General features: G+C 45.3%; 1 protein-coding gene across 1 annotated transcript in view; it reads left to right on the top strand.

Moving 5' to 3' along the window:
- pde6c (phosphodiesterase 6C) overlaps nucleotides 1–12,946 on the top strand; it is a 36,851-nt gene that overhangs the window by 4,094 nt on the left and 19,811 nt on the right. The window contains 4 exon segments of the mRNA XM_033034738.1: nucleotides 979–1,119; nucleotides 1,238–1,312; nucleotides 1,674–1,762; nucleotides 1,832–1,898. Of these exon segments, the coding sequence (XP_032890629.1) occupies nucleotides 979–1,119; nucleotides 1,238–1,312; nucleotides 1,674–1,762; nucleotides 1,832–1,898 (372 nt within the window).

Below are 12,946 nucleotides of genomic sequence, written 5' to 3'. Positions count from 1 at the left end.
TACCTTCTGCTCAGAATATCTGTGAGCGTTTTAAAAATATTATGTCATTTTTCACTTTATGTAAAGCAAACCAAAGCTGATTGTGCTGGAAATCTGAAACCAAAACTGAGAATGTCAGAAGCATGCAGCAGGTCTTAGTGGAGGGAGAAATGAAGATCCCGTTTCGGTATTGATGAAGGATGGTTGATTTGAAACATTAGCTTAGTTGTTCTCTCCACAGGTGCTACCTGACCTGCAAAGTCTTTCCAGCTTTTCTGCAACAATGCAGGAGGTGGCATTTATTCTTTGCTGGATTTTAGAATCTGCTGTTTAGCTCCAGCGATGGCAAGAAATAACACTGAAGAGATACACAAAAAGCTGGAGCTACTCAGCGGGTCAGACAGCATCTCTGGAGAAAAGGAATGGGTGGCGTTTCAGAAGACTGAAGAAACGTCACCTCTTCCTTTTCTCCAGAGATGCTGTCTGACCCGCTGAGTTACTCCATCTTCAGTTTAAATCAGCATCCGCAGTTCCTTCCCACACAATGAATAACACGATTGGCTAGAATGTTCAAAGTATGTTTCTGTGGCCTTCAATTTCCAATGATCTTTGTAATATTACAGGAAAATGACAGTTTTACAGGTGTTCATAAAGTTTATAGGTGAAACTTTGGAGTGATGGCAAAAATAGCAGATAAATTCAAGAGCTTTCTTTCCACTCGTGATTATGCTGTGAAGATCCCAGTTAAGAAAGTTGCCGAGCTTCGTGGATGCTGCCAGTCCATCATACAAACTGGCTTCACCATGGTCTCAGGAAAGCAACCAACATAATCAAGAGCCACTTACAGCCCAGTCATTCCGTCTTCTCCTTTTCTACGTCTATACAGTTAGATTTCACCAAACATTCTTCAGTTTTACAACCCTATATTCTTCCCCACGAATGTCATAAAGCCTTTTCTTCATGGATCCTAGTAAATGTATTTTTGGTCCCTATCAACAGATCCTGTTATGGTCTGACAACAAGGTATTTGAAGAACTCGCAGACATTTAACACCAATTCCACAAAGCTTTGTACACAGTTCGGATTTATTTAAATGTTGAAAGATATTCAGTTGCTCTTCTGGATATGACCAAACAAAAGGCAGTGATTCTTTCAATTATATATCTTTGTTTTGAATGTTCTTTAAACTTAGCATCCACAATCAAAGAGCATGGATGTGATCTGTTTAGTTTCTAATGAAATGCATTGTATATCCTAGGAATGTTTTGATGAAAGGCCAATCCTACTGGGTGATGTCCCTCCATATAAAGGCCCAACGACCCCAGATGGCAGAGTGAGTTTATAAAAAAATCTCAATCTTTACAATCTCAATCATTTGCTATGTCGCTCTTCCAGGGAGATGCTAAATGCATTTCGTTGTCTCTGTACTGTACACTGACAATGACAATTAAAATTGAATCTGAATCTGAATCTGAATCTGAAACATAGAAAATAGGTGCAGGAGAAGGCCATTCGACCCTTCGGGCCGAATATGTTCATGGCTGATCATCCAAAATTAGTACCCCGTTCCGGCTTTTACCCCATATCACTTGATTCCCTTAGCCCAAAGAGCTACATCTAACTCTTTCTTGAAATTCCCAACATTTACGGCATGCTACAGTACCTCTAACAAATAACTGTCGCAATTTCTACAGGAAGTTATTTTTTATAAGATCATTGATTATTTGCTGGTAGGAAAAGAAGAAATCAAAGTAATCCCATAAGTATTATCAGTATATACATAGTAACAAAGCATACTTCATAGGACAGGACTTTTACAACATGTAACTCTTCTGTCATTTTACACCTTTAGGTCCCCTCCTGCAGATCATTGGTCCCTTGTGAGTGACCTGCCAACTTACGTTGATGAAAATGGTTTTGTAAGTAGATTTTTAAAAGCAGTGATTATCTTGGTTGGTATTAGTTATCTTCCTCTCTGTTTATCATTGAATGAGTGAATGTGTCTTCAAGCAGTCAAGGGTATTTATGATCAGAATTCAGATCATTTGTGTTAAAGGGTCCATGTTATTTTGTTTTCCTTAATTGATTATAACAGATCGAAGAACCTGCCGTGGGGGGACCTCCGTTAAGTGGGGGGAGAACAAAGGGGGATCAGGTGCAGGATACTTTGTAACTTTGTCTGCACCCTTTATGTGGCAACTATTTCCATACCTTGGAATTTCACTGTGACTTGGAAGATAATGGAATGTTCTGGAATGGAAGAGGTTATCCACTTTGGTGGCAAAAACAGGAAAATAGACTATTATCTGAATGGTGGCCGATTAGGAAAAGGGGAGATGCAACGAGACCTGGGTGTCATGGTACACCAGTCATTGAAAGTAGGCATGCAGGTACAGCAGGCAGTGAAGAAAGCGAATGGTATGTTAGCATGCCATAGCAAAAGGATTTGAGTATAGGAGCAGGGAGATTCTACTGCAGTTGTACAGGGTCTTGGTGAGACCACACCTGGAGTATTGCGTACCGTTTTGGTCTCCTAATCTGAGGAAAGACATTCTTGCCATAGAGGGAGTACAGAGAAGGTTCACCAGACTGATTCCTGGGATGTCAGGACTTGCATATAAAGAAAGACTGGATAGACTCGGCTTGTACTCGCTAGAATTTAGAAGATTGAGGGGGGATCTTATAGAAACTTACAAAATTCTTAAGGGATTGGACAGGCTAGATGCAGGAAGATTGTTCCCGATGTTGGGGAAGTCCAGGACAAGGGGTCACAGTTTAAGGATAAGGGGTAAATCTTTTAGGACCGAGATGAGAACAAAATCTTTCACACAGAGAGTGGTGAATCTCTGGAACTCTCTGCCACAGAAGGTAGTTGAGGCCAGTTCATTGGCTATATTTAAGAGGAAGTTAGATGTGGCCCTTGTGGCTAAAGGGATCAGGGGGTATGGAGAGAAGGCAGGTACGGGATACTGAGTTGGATGATCAGCCATGATCATATTGAATGGCGGTGCAGGCTCGAAGGGCCGAATGGCCTACTCCTGCACCTATTTTCTATGTTTCTATGTTTCTATGTTTCTATGTTTCTATGTTCTGCATGGGTGAAATGAAACCTTTTAAAATGTTGAATCTAAGACTTTAGATTGCAAATCCATTTTACAACCAAAATAATTAGCTTAAATGAGAATCTCCTGCCTAAAGAATATCGCATAACTAATGAAATAACATGACTTTATTACAAGTAATATATATTGGCATCTTTCCAAAACAAAATTTCAAAATGCCATTCAACCAATATCTCAATTTTTCTTGTTGTGTACGAAGCACTATTCCATAGTAATAAAAAACAAAGTGATGGAGGAATTCTGCGGATTAGGTGGCTTCTGTGGAGGGAATGGATGGGGGCGTTTCAGGTTAGGTCTCTTCTCCAGACTGGTTCCCCTCACGGTTGTTGCCTGACCTATTGAGTTCCAACAGCCCTTTAGTTTCTACTGGATTCCAGCATTTGCAGTTTCTTGTATCACCATTCCACAGCATTGGTTTGAGGAGCAACTTTAGCTCATCAGAACGGGCAGCTTATGCAATGAATAATATACTCTGTTCGGTAAACACTCTCACTTCAACTCTGCCCACGGTTGCCTTTTGACTGGCACATCTTCCTTAGTTTAGTTTAGAGATAGAGGTACAGCATGGCCGTTCGGCACACCGAGTCCATGCTGACCTGCAATCCCTGCACACTAGCACTGTGAGTATGGGTGGAATCCAGAGAAACCAGGGAAAACCCACGTGGTCACAGGGAGAACGTACAAACTGAATATCCCAGCACCCATAGTCAGGATTGAACCCAAGTCTCTGGCGTTGTAAGGCGGTAACTCCACTGCTGCACCACTGCGCTGCCCCTTTCCCTGATATCTGAAATGGTTCTGTGTTCCGGATATACGGGTTCCCCTCTGCTTTGGCCTATGGAGCATTTTCTCCATTTCTCAGACTCAGCTCCTTTTCCTTCTCTCCAGGCCGAACATAGATCAAGTTCTCTTGATCCTTGCCTTTCACCATAGCAACCTCTGCATCCAGCACACCGCCCTTTGTCACATTTACCTGCGTCAACAGGATTCTGCCACCGGCCATCTCTTCCTCTCTGCTTTACCCAGGGACTACACTTTGCGTGACTTCCTGGATCCTTATGTCACCCCACCTACCTCATCCCAGGCATTTTTCATTGTAACCATCGGAGGTGCAACACTTGTCATTGCACCTCCTTCCTCACAACCATCCAGGGACCTAAATAGCCCTTCCAGGTCAAGCGAGCAGTTCCTCCAATTTTGCCTACTTCCTTCAATGCTCTCGATGTTCTCTCCTCTGCATCAGATGGATCAATCATAGGCCATTTTGCATGATGTCTGTGCTCTCCCTACAATAGCTATCTTGAGGTTCTTGTTGCATGCCGTTTTCAACTACTCTGCCAATTCCCACACTGACATTATCTCTCCATGGCCATTTCCGAAGCCTGAGGGAAGCTAACTAGAAGAACAATCCCTCATATTTTAGTTTTTTAGTTTAGTTCAGTGATACAGCGCGGAAACAAGCCCTTCGGCCCACCGGGTCCGCGCCGACCAGCGATCCCCGCATATTAACACTATCCTACACACAATAGGGACAATTTTTACATTTACCAAGCAAATTTATCTACAAACCTGTACGTCTTTGGAGTGTGGGAGGAAGCCGAAGATCTCGGAGAAAACCCACGCAGGTCACGGGGAGAACGTACAAACCCTGTACAGACAACACCCGTAGTCGGGATCGAACCCGGGTCACCGGCGCTGCAAGCGCTGTAAGACAGCAACTCTACCGCTGCACCACCGTGCTGCCTGGCTGGTCTCTAGCCAATTGAACTTTCCAAGTACAGATAGCCCACACTTGTTGTGCTCCTCTCTCTCTCCTTCTGATCCACACATGTTCTCCCGACTCCATCCTTCACCACACCAGCCAGTTTCGTTCACCTCCCCCACATGGGTCCATCTACTCATCATTCCTCCCTTATCGTGCACCGCTTGTAACCTTCTTGTAATGTTTCTTTGTGTGTTATGTGTGGGGGGTGGTGTGGGGGGGTAAGGGGGAAACCGTTTCGGCCGCCTCTTCCATGGAGAGGCGACTTTTTCAGGCCGCCTCCCCCGTGGCCTAACAGCAAGGATCGGCGCCGACTTTCCCGGAGACGCGCCCAGAGCTTCAGCGGCGGGCGCAGCGTGGACTCTCGGCGCGGAGCGGGTGAGACCTCGCTGGAGGGGAGCGCTCCGTTACGCTGGCCCGCGGCAGCCGGCAGCCTGAAGCAGCGGTCTGCAGAACTCCAGCTGGTGCGGCGTCTACAGCCCGGGATCTCACGTTGGGGACCCGGGGTGAAGAAGAAGCTTCCACCGCCGGCCCGCGGCCATCTTCTACCGCGGGCGTGGTATGGACTTATCATCACCCCAGGAGGGGAGCTTCGACCGCCAGCCCTGCAGACTGCGGTGCTTCCGGCTGCGGCACGGCAGGTACTTTAAAACTTTGACCGCCGGCCTGCGGCCTACACCAGCCTGAAGCCGCGGTCTCTGGTTGGGAAGAGCCGATCCTGGACTCACCTTGACTTTGACTTTGTCCCTTACCATCTGGACGCCTGCAGCAACGGCTGTGGAGGGTGGTGGTCCCGACCACGGGGGAAAATGGAGGAGGACTGGCCAAGCTCTGTGCCTTCCACCACAGTGATGAATGCTGTGGTGGATGTTTGTGTAAAATTTTAATGTGGTTGTGTTCTTTATTATTGTACCGCTGCTGGCAACCCAAATACCACCGACCTTGGTTGTGTGGCAATAAAAAAATTATTTCTATTTTCTATTCTTCAGCTCACATTGGCCAAACTCCAAATAACTGAAGGGAGGTTACCTACAGGAAGCAGTTTATGTTGAATCAGCCTAATGGTGTCCCCTCAGGAACTGTTCCATTGTTATACATATTCCATGGTCATAGAATATGAGTATAGAAGTTGGGATATCATGTTGCAGTTATGTAAAATATTGGTGAGGCAACACATTTAGAGTCGCAAAAATGATGGAGAAACTCAACGAGTGAGGCAGCATCTATGGAGCAAAGGAAATAGGCAACGTTTTGGGCCGAAACCCTTCTTCAGACTGATGAGTCTAATTTAGAGTATTGTGTTTAGTTCTGGGCACCATGTTATAGGACAGATGTTGTCAAGCTGGAAAGGATCAGAAAAGATTTACGAAGATGTTGCCAGGACTAGAGGGTGTGAGCTATAGGGAGAGGTTGAGTGGGCTGGGTCTCTATTCCTTGGAGTGCAGGAAGGTGAGGGTTGATCTTATAGAGGTGTACAAAATCATGAGAGGAATAGATTGGGTAGATGCACAGAGTCTCTTGCCCAGAATGGTGAATCAAGGACATAGATTGAAGGAGAAGGGGAAATGACTAAATAGGAATCTGGGGGGTGCGTTTTTCACATAAAGGGTGGCAGCGGTATGGAAGAGGTAGTTGAGGCAGGGACTATTCCAACATTTAAGAAACAGTTAGACAGATACATGGATAGGACCGGTTTGAGGGATACGGGCCAAACACGGGCAGGTGGGACCCGTGTAGCTGGGACATATTGGCCGGTGTGGGCATGTTGGGCCGAAGGGCCTGGTTCCATGCTGTATCACTCTATGTTTACTCACTGCATAAAAATCAACAAAGAGATAATGATGTGTGGGAAGGAACTGCAGATGCTGTTTAAAACTGAAGATAGACACAAAATGCTGGAGTAACTCAGTGGGACAGGCAGCATCTATGGAGAGAAGAAATGGGTGAGAGGGAGAGGGAGACTTGAGATATGGAAGAATAAGGTGTGAAAACCACTGATCAGAGCAGGTGATGATCAAGAATCAATGTAGAATGGTTCATTTTAAGATTGTGTTCAATGACATATGCAGAGCAGAAACAGGCCATTTGGCCCAACCATTTCATGCTAGCATTCATGCTTCATTTGACTCCTCGTTCAGCTGTTTCTCATCTAAATATACCAATTTAATCCTCTATTTGACATGGTTAGTCCAGGTCAATCACAGTTTAATGAAAGAAAATATGGTTGACAAATCATTCAGAGATTTGTGAAGTTAGTTATGGGGGAAATCAGTGGATGTAGTATGTTTGGATTTTCAGTACTTCTGTAATAAACTCAAGATATATATTCACACACCAGATCAATTTTCCAAAATATGGTCTCCTTTCATTGAATTTTTTCAACAACATAATGGTTGAACACAAATTCAAAACCGACACGAGGGTCGGGTGAGCGGGCGTATGGAAGGGCAGTGGGATATATCTCCGCTTTTTTCACTTCTTCGTTAGTTCAGGGTTTTTTCTTTTTTCTCTTTCGTGTCTTTTTCGAAATTCATTGTATAATTGTTATGTCGATTACTTTCTCCTTGTACAATTGCTTCTAATAAAATAAATATTAAAAGAAAAACAGATATATATTCAAACATTTGAGAATAATGTACTCACAGATGGAAGATTAGTAGAGAACTGAGAATAGGAATTACTACTCAATTTCTGATAACCAGCAAGCAGGCTGAGCTTGCCAGTCACACTGTCATTGGTTCTGCCACTGAATGAATGAATGAATGAATGCCATGAATTATTGTCACATATGACAAGTCACAGTGGCATCCTTTGTTTTTGCATACCCGAGGTACACAAAGAGACGCTACATAAAGGGCAGCGACCAAGTTACAAAGTATCCCGCTCCAGGTCCTCCTGGAGTATTGTGTGCAGTTCCACCTGGAGTATTGTGTGCAGTTTTGGTCCCCTAATTTGAGGAAGGACATTCTTGCTATTGAGGGAGAGCAGCGTAGGTTTACAAGGATAATTCCCGCGATGGCGGGACTGTCATATGCTGAGAGAATGGAGCAGCTGGGCTTGTACACTCTGGAGTTTAGAAGGATGAGAGGATATCTTATTGAAACATATAAGATTGTTAAGGTACACAAAAATGCTGGAGAAACTCAGCGGGTGCAGCAGCATCTATGGAGCGAAGGAAATAGGCAACGTTTCGGGCCGAAACCCTTCTTCAGACTGATGGGGGGTGGGGGGGGGGGGAGAAGAAAGGAAAAAGGAGGAGGAGGAGCCCGAGGGCGGGGGGACGGGAGGAGACAGCCCAAGGGCTGAGGAAGGGGAGGAGACACCAAGGGCTAACAAAATTGTGAGAATTCAATGTTCATGCCCGTAGGATGCAGGCTCCCCAACCATATATGAGGTGCTGTTCCTCCAATTTCATGTGTTGCTCACTCTGGACGAGGAGGAGACCCAGGACAGAGAGGTCGGATGGGGAATGGGAGGGAGAGTTGAAGTGAATTTCATTGCAAGATATCTTCTGATACTTGCTATTGAGGGAGTGCTGTGTAGGTTTACAAGGTTAATTCCCGGGATGGCGGGACTGTCATATGCTGAGAGAATGGAGCAGCTGGGCTTGTACACTCTGGAGTTTAGAAGGATGAGAGGGTATCTCATTGAAACATATAAGATTTTAAGGGTTTGGACACGCTAGAGGCAGGAAACATGTTCCTGATGTTGGGGGAGTCCAGAACTAGGGGCCACAGTTTAAGAATAAGGAGTAAGCCATTTAGAACGGAGACGAGGAAACACTTTTTCTCACAGAGACTGCAGAGTCTGTGGAATTATCTGCCTCCGAGGGTGATGGAGGCGGGTTCTCTGGATGCTTTCAAGAGAGAGCTAGATAGGGCTCTTAAAAATAGCGGTGTCAGGGGATATGGGGAGAAGGCAGGAACGGGGCACTGATTGGGGATGATCAGCCATGATCACATTGAATGGTGGTGCTGGCTTGAAGGGCCAAATGGCCTACTCCTGCACCTATTGTCTATTGTCTGTTCTCCCCCCTTCCCCCTCCCTCACGGCGGTCCCCGCACGCCAGGTCCTCCTTTGTTCAAGTGGGTTCACTGTGGGATCTGGGAGGCAGGCTCACACAATCAATTGGCTGATTGAACCCTCTGATCTCTGGCCAACAAGCCTCTGCCCAGTGTAGGGAGGAACTGCAGATGCTGGTTTAAACCAAAGTTAGACACAAGATGCTGGAGTACTCAGCAGGACAGACAGCATCTCTGGAGAAAAGGAATAGGTGACATTTCGGGTTGGGTCTGGACGAGGGTCTCGACCCGAAACGTTACCTATTGAGTCGGAATTGACGTCACTGATGAACGTCACCTATTCCTTTTTTCCAGAGATCCTGTCTGACCCGCTGAGTTACTCCACGTTTTGTGTCAAGCCTCTGCTTAGTGCTCTCCGACAGATGGTAAAAGTCATTCCACTTGGCATTGTTTGACTGAATGCACATCAGATGGGCCATAAATGTTTTCCAGGAAACCTCTTCAAGATATGGTCAGTCATTTTCCAAGCCAGATCCTTTTGCTGTGTTTTCAAAGAACCCGGTCGGGACCCGGATGGAAAGTTTGCCCGATGCATTCTCACCAAATTTGTCCTCATAATAGTTTCCACAGACTGATCCAACAAAACCTCTCCGCTTCACGCAATGAGATGTAAAAGATCTGCAATGTTACACAGGATATACAGCACAGCCTGACCTCATGTTCTTTCTAGAACTGATGCCAATTAGTGGACAACAGCCACACCACCTTGCGTTTGGCTGGCAGTATGGGACATCTATGACCATGTGCAACGGCCATGATGTGGGATCAGAGGAGGGGAGTCTTCTTGCTTCTTTTCCAGCTCATTTATCTCCCTTGGCAAACATCTGGGTTAAGGTCAGCCATTTTACTGCTTCCTGTCTTCTGCAAACTTGGCCACAAAACCTTCAATTCCCTCATCCAAATAATTTATATGCACCATGAACAGAAATTATTTTCTAGACGAATAACAGTCTTAACACTTATGATCAAATTCCATGGCGAGATGGAATTAATGCCTTATTGTTACATGTTTAAAGAAATCTGAGAAGCAATTTGACAAGAAGATGACAGAGAAAGCTTAGCCAACAAAGTGTAATTATCCACTTTGGTTTGAAAAATGGGAAAGCAAAATATTTTTTTTAATTTAAGATTCTAATAAATGTTGATATTCTAAAAATGTGATAAAACTTATACATACATCACATAATGTTAACATGCGGGTACAGCACAATTAGGAACATGAATGGTCTGCTAGCCCTTTCTTTGTAGTATGAAGGAAAATATTGGGCTTTGCAGACACTATATGTGAAGTTTCAGACAATATAGAACAGCACAGCACAGGGACAGGTCCTTCGGCCCACAAGGTCTATGCTGAACATGATGCAAAATGAAACTCTTCCCTTCAGTTGGCACAAGCTCCACGTCTCTCCATTCCAGACATATTCATGTGCCTATCAAAAAGCCCCATAAAAAACCCTTATCATATCTTCTCCACTGCCCTGGCAGCATCTCCTAGCATCTACCACTTTCTGCGTAAATACATTTGACCTGCACATCTCATTTAAACTTTCCCCTCTTTGACCTTAAAGGCATGCCCTCTAGTATTTGGCATTTCTACCCAGGGAAAAAGGTGTTGCTGTCTATATATGTCTCTCAGAATTTTATAAACTTCTCTCTGGTCTCCTCTCAACCTCCGATACTCTAGAGAAAACAGTGCCAAAGCTTCTTATAGCTGGTACCCACAATCATGGTAGAATTGTGGTGAACCTCACATAGAAATATAGAAAATAGGTGCAGGAGGAGGCCATTCGGCCCTTCGAGCCAGCACCGCCATTCATTGTGATCATGGCTGATCGTCCCCTATCAATAACCCGTGCCTGCCTTCTCCCCATATCCCTTGATTCCACTAGCCCCTAGAGCTCTATCTAGCTCTCTCTTAAATCCATCCAGTGATTTGGCCTCCACTGCCCTCTGTGGCAGGGAATTCCACAAATTCACAACTCTCTGGGTGAAAACGTTTTTTCTCACCTCAGTCTTAAATGGCCTCCCCTTTATTCTAAGACCGTGGCCCCTGGTTCTGGACTCGCCCAACATTGGGAACATTTTTCCTGCACCTAGTTTTTATAATTTTATATGTTTCTATAAGATCCCCCTCATCCTTTTAAACTCCAGTGAATACAAGCCTAGTCTTTTCAATATTTCCTCATATTACAGTAACGCCATCCCAGGGATCAATCACGTGAACCTACGCTGAAATGTCTCAATCACAAGGATGTCCTTCCTCAAATTAGGAGATGAAAACTGTACACAATACTTCAGATGGGGTCTTACCAGAGCCCTATACAACTGCAGAAGAACCTCTCTACTCCTATACTGAAATCCTCTTGTTATGAAGGCCAACATTCCATTAGCTTTCTTCACTGCGTGCTGTACCTGCACGCCAACTTTCAGTGACTAGTGTACAAGGACAGTGACTGGTGTACAAGGACCTTTTCTAAAGCCTCCACATCCTTCCTATAATGGGAAGACCAGAACTGCACACAATTGTGTTATGCTTTCCTAATCTGCAAATATATATATTTGGCAAAAAGGTGCTGCATTAAGGACTGCTATGTGAGAAAAGATTGAATAGAATGGTCCTATATGAGGAACCATTAATGTTAACCACTTAATGTTTATCATATAGGTCCATTCTATTCAATCTTTCCTTACATAACAATCCTCTCATTCCCAAAACACACCCTTATTGCAGCATATTTATGCTAAATATATATTTTTGCAGATCATCTCAATCATTTGATTGTATAACATGCTTGGCAGGATTGATAGGATGGGAAAAATAAATGCTTTCCCTTCTGGAGTGTCCAGAAATATAGAAATAGAGGACTTAAATAGGAAAAAGCAGTAAAGGGCCTGTCCCACGTGGCGATTTTTTCGGCCCGCGTCATTAACTGACGTATCCGGTCAATAGATAATAGACAATAGGTGCAGGAGTAGGCCATTCGGCCCTTCGAGCCAGCACCGCCATTCAATGTGATCATGGCTGATCATCCCCAATCAGTACCCCGTTCCTGCCTTCTCCCCATGTCCCCTGACTCCGCTATCTTTAAGAGACCTATCTAGCTCTCTCTTGAAAGTATCCAGAGAACCGGTCTCCACCGCCCTCTGAGGCAGAGAATTCCACAGATTCACAACTCTCTGTGTGAAAAAGTGTTTCCTCATCTTCGTTCTAAATGGCTTACTCCTTATTCATAAACTGTGGCCCCTGGTTCTGGACTCCCCCAACATCAGGAACATGTTTCCTGTCTCTACCGTGTCCAAACCCTTAATAATCTTAGGTACACAAAATTGCTGGGGAAACTCAGCGGGTGCAGCAGCATCTATGGAGCGAAGGAAATAGGCGACGTTTCGGGCCGAAACCCTTCTTCAGACTGATGGGGGGTGGGGGGGGGGGGGAAAGAAAGAAGGAAAAGGGGAGAAGGAGGAGGAGCCCGAGGGCGGGCGGATGGGAGGGTGGGAGGAGACAGCTAGAGGGTTAAGGAAGGGGAGGAGACAGCAAGGGCTAGCCAAATTGGGAGAATTCAATGTTAATGCCATAAGGACGCAAGGTCCCCAGACGGAATATGAGGTGCTGTTCCTCCAATTTCCGCTGTTGCTCACTCTGGCAATGGAGGAGACCCAGGACAGAGAGGTCGGATTGGGAATGGGAGGGGGAGTTGAAGTGCTGAGCCACCGGGAGGTCAGGTAGGTTATTGCGGACTGAGCGGAGGTGTTCGGCGAAACGATCGCCCAACCTACGCTTGGTCTCGCCGATGTAAATCAGTTGACATCTAGAGCAGCGGATGCAGTAGATGAGGTTGGAGGAGATACAGGTGAACCTTTGTCGCACCTGGAACGACTGCTTGGGACCTTGAATGGAGTCGAGGGGGGAGGTGAAGGGACAGGTGTTGCATTTCTTGCGGTTGCAACGGAATGTGCCCGGGGAGGGGGTGGTGCGGGAGGGAAGGGAAGAATTGACGAGG

Source organism: Amblyraja radiata, chromosome 15 (genome assembly GCF_010909765.2).
Source record: "Amblyraja radiata isolate CabotCenter1 chromosome 15, sAmbRad1.1.pri, whole genome shotgun sequence".
NCBI classification, from domain to species: Eukaryota; Metazoa; Chordata; class Chondrichthyes; order Rajiformes; family Rajidae; genus Amblyraja; species Amblyraja radiata.
Note: the sequence above shows the minus strand (reverse complement) of the source record. Positions and strands in the feature narration are given on the sequence as shown.